The sequence below is a fragment of the Onthophagus taurus genome, chromosome 8 (assembly GCF_036711975.1).
Source record: "Onthophagus taurus isolate NC chromosome 8, IU_Otau_3.0, whole genome shotgun sequence".
NCBI classification, from domain to species: domain Eukaryota; kingdom Metazoa; phylum Arthropoda; class Insecta; order Coleoptera; family Scarabaeidae; genus Onthophagus; species Onthophagus taurus.
This window is the reverse complement of record NC_091973.1, coordinates 9,976,385-9,985,116: the sequence shown is the minus strand read 5'-3', so window position 1 is coordinate 9,985,116 and position 8,732 is coordinate 9,976,385. Positions and strand designations below refer to the sequence as shown.

The window sequence follows — 8,732 nt, the reverse complement described above, 5'->3', positions numbered from 1 at the left end:
AAGACATTTATTTTGATTTGATAAGTAGAGCTAAACAAATATAGAAACAAAGTGAGGTAAAACATGATAAACAATCACAGTCTCGAATTGAACTTGATACAAACATAAATATTCCCCCAAGTTCTTCCAAATTGATCAGTTACGTTACCAACAATCAATTTGCCAACATTTGACGGTACATTTAGTCACTGGCGCGAATATTACGATGCTTTCACATCTTTGATTCATTTAACCCTAGAATACTGGACATTCGTAAATTTTACGACGCTCATCAAACTTCGTTAAGATGCGGATACTTCCGGTTCACACACCGTCGCGCGCTTCTAGGTACCTTTTCATTTAGTTGTGAACTGGTCAGTGCTGGCTGCAGTTGCTGTATAGTTTGTAGCTAAATAGGGTATTTTGTAATCGCGTCGTAAATTTTACGAAACTCCAGTATCTACGTATAGTTTCTTAATAACGTTCTGCATTCAAATACAGGGTTAGTGCGTACAGTTTGAGAGGTAAATTACTTTATTTGACACGTTAAAATGTTTCAGTAAGGTTTGTGCTTTGTTTTTAGAAAAATGTTTAAACAGCCCTTAACCCAAACAGAAATAGAAGAAGAAATACGGCGTATAATGTGCGGAGAAGACAGTGGGAGCGATTGGGAGGAGGACAACCTTGAACCGGAACCAGAAGATTCAGATGATGAAAGCGATGACGATAATATTGTTATTGCACCAGAAACTCCAGTCTGCATCCCTCAGCGTAATTTATTTCAAGATCCTCCAACTGCAGCTCGAGAACAAACACCTACAGAAGGCGAAGAATCCGAAACCAACATTCTCGAAGTTTGCTCTTCCTTACATCAGTACCTTATAAAACCAAATAAAACTTCTTTGACAGGAAAGAATGGCCATAAATGGTCAGCGACAGTACCTGCGAAGTGTAAAAGAACTGCAGCAAGAAACATTATTCATTTTATACCTGGTCCTAAAGGAAATACCAACAATTATTCCATGTTTGATGAATATTTCCTGCATTTCTTCTCAAATGACATATTGGACATTATACTTCAGCATACAAATGCAGAAATTGCTAGACGAGCGCAAAAGTATCAGAGTCATGCCAATATATCTGAAATTACAAAAAACGAATTAAAAGCCCTCTTTGCAATTTTGATAATGTCTGCAGCGAACAAAGATAATCATTTGTCGATGAAACACATGTTTAATACCAACATATCCGGAAAATTTTACAGAGCTTGTATGAGTGGTGAACGTTTTTCTTTCCTACTAAATTGTCTTAGATTCGATAATAAAGAAACGAGGCAAGAGAGGGTGCTGAAAGATCCGTTGGCGCACATTCGTGAAATATGGGATATTTTTATAACAACATGCAGGAGTTCATATACACCGTCGTCATACCTGACTATCGATGAACAATTGGTTGGATTTCGTGGACGTTGTCCATTTAAAATTTATATTCCAAATAAGCCGTCCAAGTACGGTATAAAGATTGTCATGCTATGCGATTCTTCGTCCAAGTACATGATCGATGCTGATCCTTATCTGGGAAAATTAACAAAGAGAAATGGTTTGCCACTGGCTTCATACTACGTCAAGGAACTGACTAAATCAGTCCATGGTAGTAATAGAAACGTTACCATGGATAACTGGTTTACGTCAGTCCCTTTAGCTGATGAGTTACTAAAAGATCCCTATAAACTTACCATTTTAGGAACTCTTCGCAAAAACAAAAAGGAAATCCCTACGGAATTGTTAAATGTAAAAGGTAGAAACCCAAACACATCTATGTTTTGCTACGTTCGACAGAAAACCTTATTATCATATATGCCAAAAAGACAGAAAATAGTTTTGCTTCTTTCCACTCTTCACGAAGGGGCTGAGATAACAGCAACAGGCAAGCCAGCAATAATACAAAATTATAATCAAACTAAAGGAGGAGTGGACACATTTGATCAAATGTGTTCAAATATGAACTCCTGCCGATGGTTATCTTTTATCTGTTAGGATATGATAAATATTGGAAGCATAAATTCATACGTCATTTATTCTACAAACACACTAAATATGAACAAAAAACCCTTATCCAGGTACCAATATATGTTAGAATTAAGTCATCGTCTTGCAGAACCGTGGATGAGGGACAAGTTGAATACTAATACTTTGCGTAGGGATATTCGCCAAGATATTAGTGCCATTCTCAACATTTCTATTGAAAATGACACACAAGCATGTCAAGATAAGAAACGCAAAATTTGTTTTTATTGTCCTAGTAAAAAGAGGCGTATGACTACGACGTATTGTAACCAATGCAAGCATGCGATATGTGGGGAACACCGAGGAGAAATATGCACTATGTGCGCAAAGTAATAATATATATATACTATATTGCTTCCTATTTTTTATGTTCTTAAAAGTACATTATATGTAATACTATTTTTGTCAACTTTCTAAAATATATGTTTTTTTTTCAAATGTGGAGTTTTGTAAAAAGTCGTAAAAATTACGATAGTCCAGTATTAATGTATGCTTACTACAGTTCAGTATTCTAGGGTTAAATAACGACATACCAGAAGGTAGGAAACTGAATTATTCAAAATCTTCACAGAAAGAAGCCGGAGAACATAGAACCTGCCTACTTGTTACGACTGTTGGAGATTACAGACGAGAATTATGTTATTGCTTGGGATAAAGTAAAAAAGAGATATGATAATAAACGCAAAATAGTTTATACCCATGTTCGAACTTTATTAGATTTATCACCTGTATCACGCGATACCTTGCATGGTCTATAACAATTTTGTTAATTCGATCGGAACGCATGTTGAATGCTTCAAAACCTGGAATCAGCCTGTTGATTCATGGAACGCACTATTAGTATAGTCTCCACTTAGTATAGATTTTTTTGGTTTCTTTTATGACTTAATTGCAGTCATATAACGAACAAAGACGGGGTTGTAAACAGGTAGTTGACGAACGCCAAACTCTGGCGTGAGTTGTTCAGATCCGCATTAACGGAAATTACAAAAACATAATATTTAAAAACTTGAATATCATTACTTTGCGTGAAAATACAACAATTTATTTAAAATTTGTATTTTTCGAATGTAGTACTCTAAGTACTGTTTAAGCGTTTTTTCTTTTTTTTTAAGGCGTAAATAATTCTTTAATTCAATATTGGTATTAAAAGCATTGGATTTCGTTATATGACACTTGATGAAAGTGCTCATATTATCGAAACTCCGCGACTAAGAACATGGAGATCGAACTTTATACAAAAAATCAGAGAATATCGTGAAGAGAAGCGGGACATAATTTATCTGGATGAAATTTGGTGTAAAACTCACAATGTATTAAAAAAAGGTTTATCTGATGGAAGTCAGAAATGCGCACTGGCAACTCCATGTTCAAGAGGGAAGCGTGTGATTATTTTTCATGCAGGCGGAGAAAATGGTTTCACAAAAAAATGCCCAGTTAGTGTCTGCAAAAAACATCAGACATTGCTCTGCTGATTACCATCAAGATATGGATTGTTTGAAAGCTGGTTTCAAAACCAGTTATTGAAGAATTTAAAACCAAATTCGATAGTAGTGCTCGATAATGTCAGTTACCACTCCCGCATTAAAAATCCCAAACCATCAAAAAGGCACAAGAAGCAGTATATTTTAAATTATATGAAAGAAAATAACATTGCTATACCAGAAGGAAAAATAACTAAAGATAAATTATTAGAAAAAGCTAATGAAAATAATAATAATAATTGATGACATGGCAAAAAATGCATTGCGTCTTAAATCCTATAGAATTAATCTGGGGCAAATTAAAGAGGAACATAAGAAAACACAATACAACTCCGAAGATAAGTGCCAAAGTTGTATATAATATTTCATTCGAATTGTGGTCGCAGTGCGTAAAACACGTGAAAGATGTCGAAGATTCGTATGTGTTGCCACATGTACAGCATTTTATTATTTGTGTTGATGATTCTTCTGATGACCACAACTTAGAATGCGCGGAAAGTGACAACTGTTATGACACTGATGAAGAATCTTGAATTAACGACAATCGACTGTTAGAAATGTCATATTTAAATAAAATAAAAAAAGAAATACGTCCCTGGACCTTCAAGGGCCTATCATAAATCACGACCAGGTACTTTTTCGGGGTGATAATTACTGCCGCTACTGTTACTGAGGGTCATAAAAACCATCAGAAAAATCGGAGATTATTTTGTTATCAAAACTTGATATATACAGGTGTATCTGAATGACGTTCCCAAACTTCAGGGGGTGATTCTTTAGCAAATTTTAAGGGTACTTTTTTATATGAACTATGAGTGACTTCGACTCCCCTGAGGAGCAAAAATTCAAAAATGGCGGAAAATTTTGATTTAACTTTTTTTTCTCGAGAACTAGAGAACTAAAAACGCCAGGAAAATGAAATTTGGGGAATAAATTTAGCTCATAATAGCGTTTCTAGCTTATTTGTTTGCCTAGATTTTTTTATGAAGGTGATAAACACAAATTCTTAGGTCAACTTTGATCGCTCATAGCTTGAAAACAAAAGAGTTGCGACCCTATGTTTATATAAAAAAACTTGTGTTATTTTGGAAAATACTACATCCTAGTAAAGTTTCCCGATTAAAAACTGAACCACCCTGTAAACAAATAAAGAATGGAAAGCACGAATAAATAAGAGAACTTCAAACCACGATCACATTCCAACTGCTTTTGAGTTGATAGAATTCTTAAATGGGAACGTAAATACTTTAGACGTAATATCATTAAAACAATCAGATAGTTCTAAGATACCACCAAATATATTCAATTAAAACTAAACAACAGAATCATTTACAACCATTCACAACATTTATATTATTTATCAAGGTGATAATCAACAACTGTGAAACTTTCTCCAAATTAAGTAGTCACGAAAGAAATGTTAAAGCTAGAGATTTAAGATTATGCATCAATTGTTTGAAAAGGGGTCATTACGTTCAGAATTGCCAATCTAGAAACAAATGTAAATTATCTTCCAAAGAACATTACAGTTTGCTTCATTTAGCTCCTCAATCTAATACTCCAAAGGCAACATGCAACCGAACGATCGCAAATTATTCATCAAGAATCATAAATCGCCAGTCTCGACGGCCACTTTTATATAGTATATCTACATTCCCGATGTCAAAACGACTTCAACACTGTAAATTTCACTCATATGCTGCCGACACCCAGATTTACTACTCGTTCCCACTTGTAGATTTTCAGTGTGCAATGAATTTTATAAATAATGCACATTAATAATAATAAAACGACAGCTATTGTGTTTGGATCGGACGACGCCCGCGCGCGTCTAGGTCAGATGGACTTGGTTATAGACGAGCAACAAATTGAGTTTCGGGCATTGGTAAGGAATCTGGGTGTTGTAATGGACAGCCGATTAAATTTTACAGAGCACATTAATTTCACCATGTAAAAAGCCTTCACTGCTTTAAAAGTACTTTTTAACGATAGATTTTCTTTGAATCAGAATACGAAAAAGTATCTTTGCGATATATTAGTGTTGTCTAGATTTAATTATTGTGATACTGTGTATGGTACTTTTCTATCGGTGGCGAATGCGGGTAGAGTACAGAGGTTACAAAAATCATGTCTGAGATTGATATACAGTATAAGATCCCGACAACCTATTTCCTTCAAATTAAAAGAAGCAAATTGGTTGAATATGGAAAATCGGCGATTATTACATAGCTTAAGTTTATATCACAAAATCATCACCACCAAATCGCCACCCAGACTGATATACAGAATCTTAATCTTAGACATCGGAATGTACTCGAAATACCTAGCCATAGAACCGAACTCTTTAAGAGTTGTTTCTCATATGAAATAGTCTTTAATTATAGTTCCCTCTCATTGGAAATTAAGAACTCTACGACGAAAATGTAAAATCAAATATAAAACATACCTCTGTGCTCGGTCCGGATTCTGCATGTGATCTTCTTTCCTTCATTTAGCTGTTTTCCCTGCCAGACAACCATCAGGTTTCTACTTCATTGATGCTGCCCCAATTTTAAATTATTTTAATTTTTTTTTCTCTTTTTATCAATTCACTACACAAAAATTTTTCAAAGTTCAAACTCTTGCTTTTCGTGAATGTGGCTGATTTATTGGAAAAGTGGTATTATACTTTATTAACTATAGGATTTTAACTTTCTTTTGTTTTATATATGTAGGGTTCACGTTTTATTTAATTTATTTCTAGGGGTGTTTTTAAAAAACGTTCACTTCATAATAAAATAATGTTTATTTAAATCATTTCTAGGGGTACACTTTAAAACTTATAATTTGTAATAAAAGAATGTTAACACGATCGTAATGCTTTAAAAATACGATTGTTGCTCTTCGGGATCTCAGAGGCAACTGTGTCGACGGATCGATCTTCTTATTCGTTAGCGCTTTCATGGGGGAATCCCACATATATATATTTTTTATTGTTCTCTCAAATCCAACAATTATGTCCGAAGAAATTTTCAAAACGTTAGGAATTCAATGGAATACAAACACTGACAAGCTGACATATACCCGTGCAGATTTGAAACATACCATGCTAATCACGAAAAGAACAATTTTATGACAAATAGCAAAGTTATTCGATCCATTAGGTCTTATATAAGAGCTATAGCATGCAACTACTGAAAAATATTTTTAGACATATTCACAAAATGCAATTACCGAAATTCAGTCCACAAGCGACCCAGTCACATGGTTCCACGTAAAGTCACAACATAATCCTGCAAATTTGTTATCAAGAGGAACGTATAAAACAATTTAATAAACAACGACCTCTGGTGGCATGGTCCTACGTGGCTAAAGGAAGGATGTAACATCTATTCTCAGTACTCTGTACACGGTACACGTGTTTTCTTTCGCTACGTTAACTAATTGCCTTTTGCCGAGTTTTTTGGCCGATTTTCTTCGCTCTTTGCTCACCTAGTATCCGTATAGACTTTCAGAGTGTTCTGAAGTGGTCGATTTGTTAATTTTACCAGTAATTTACCTATAAATTATAACATTTTTAATTCCGTTATTGTCGTTTCGCAAAAAGTGGTCATGACAATGTGCAGACGATGTAATCGTGTGGTGGGGAGTTTGGGTTCCACACCAAATGCATTGATCCGGAGGAGATGTTGGAGTCTCCAGATGCGTAGACATGTCATGATTGCAGATCAAGAGAGCGAGGTGCTATTTCTTGCAAATTATGTGGGTCTACTTCGGCGACTCCGTCCTGTCCGGCTATTACCTTGGAATCCGTCTACGAGATGGTTAAAGAGATGCGATCCGAGTTGTGTTGTAAAAACAGCTAACTTCTTCAATCGGTCGACTTCTGTAGCGGCCGTATATCAGATTTTAAACAAGTTACGAAAGAGCTAAATGATAAAATAAAAATTATTGATAAATTAACAGCCGAAAACTTACAATTGCGTGACCGGGTGTCTGATCTTACAGCTCGAGTTGATGATATGGAACAATATTCCCGCCGGAACAATTTAGAGATACAGGGTGTTCTTGAAAAGAATACCGAAAATTTGTTGGATGCCGTTGCTGCTCATGTGGGGTGTGATATTTTGCGTGGGGATGTAGACGGCATTTATCGTGTTCCTCATATCAACCGTGACAATTCAAATCCAAGGTCCATCGTAGCGCGTTTTTGTGGTCGTCTTAAAAGGTATTCATTCCTCGCAGCCTGCATCCAGAAGAGAAAATCCTTGCCTTCGGGCTCACCACCGTGCATGAAGATTGCGTCGGTAAAAGATGAACGAACGCTTACTTCTAAGAACAAGTCGCTTTTTTCGCGTGGTAAAGAAAAAAATTACAAATATATATGGACCCGCGATTGTAAAATTTTTGTACGATAGACCGACAGTTCCTCTTTGATTCAGATAGAGAACGAGAGGAATATTTCGCGTATGTAAACTATTAGGTCAATTTGTTGTAATTTATTAAACGCCATGCATTCATTTTCTTTTTATTATCAGAATGTGCGCAGTATTCGTGGCAGACTACCGATTGTATTCAATAACTCATTAAATGTCGACTTTGATGTGATATGCTCAGCGGAAACTTGGCTCCACCCCGGAATTTTTTCAGCTAAAATTCTGCCTGACTCGTATGTTGTTATAAATAAGTACTACATAATACTACATACTATATTAATAATACTAAACAAATGTCCATCACGTTGTTACTTTTTAATTAACAACAAAGACGTAATGGATTAGTACGTGACAAAAATGAAAGAGGCATTTTCATATAGCAAGAAAGCTATCGCAGAACAGGAAGTTAAACATAACTGTTATAATTTTCTCAATGGAAACAATTCCGTAAATGGGTGGTCAAAAGCCATACCAAGAAGAGTCTTGTACTTATTGTCTTTGAAATTCAGAAGGACGAGAATTTTATGAAAGTCATTCGTTGAAAGATTCCACAGGTAAAGTTTCATGTCCGGTTTTGATAGCGTTGAAGTGTCCGTATTGTTATGCAGACAGTGATTGTGCTCATACTAGAAAGTATTGCCCAATGTATAAATGAAACACTACCAGAACTTAGAAGGTTGGCTAATAGCACGTTGGGATCAGCTAGTAACACAAGTAATGTAACTAACTTGGGATCTGTTTAAGAGTTGCCTTGCAGATAACCTAACTAGTGTCATCGCTACCGTGTG

At 35.4% G+C, this 8,732-nt stretch overlaps 1 protein-coding gene across 1 annotated transcript; it reads left to right on the top strand.

The window, feature by feature from the left end:
* Positions 1–566: 566 nt before the first annotated feature.
* Positions 567–2,015, top strand: LOC139431050 (piggyBac transposable element-derived protein 4-like). The gene has a single exon (XM_071198620.1). It carries the CDS (start codon positions 567–569, stop codon positions 2,013–2,015), a length of 1,449 nt encoding a protein of 482 aa, XP_071054721.1.
* Positions 2,016–8,732: the final 6,717 nt, after the last annotated feature.

What these genes read in the sequence shown, in the direction of transcription:
- LOC139431050 (XM_071198620.1), top strand. Translation starts at nt 567, where the DNA reads ATGTTTAAACAGCCCTTAACCCAAACAGAAATAGAAGAAGAAATACGG.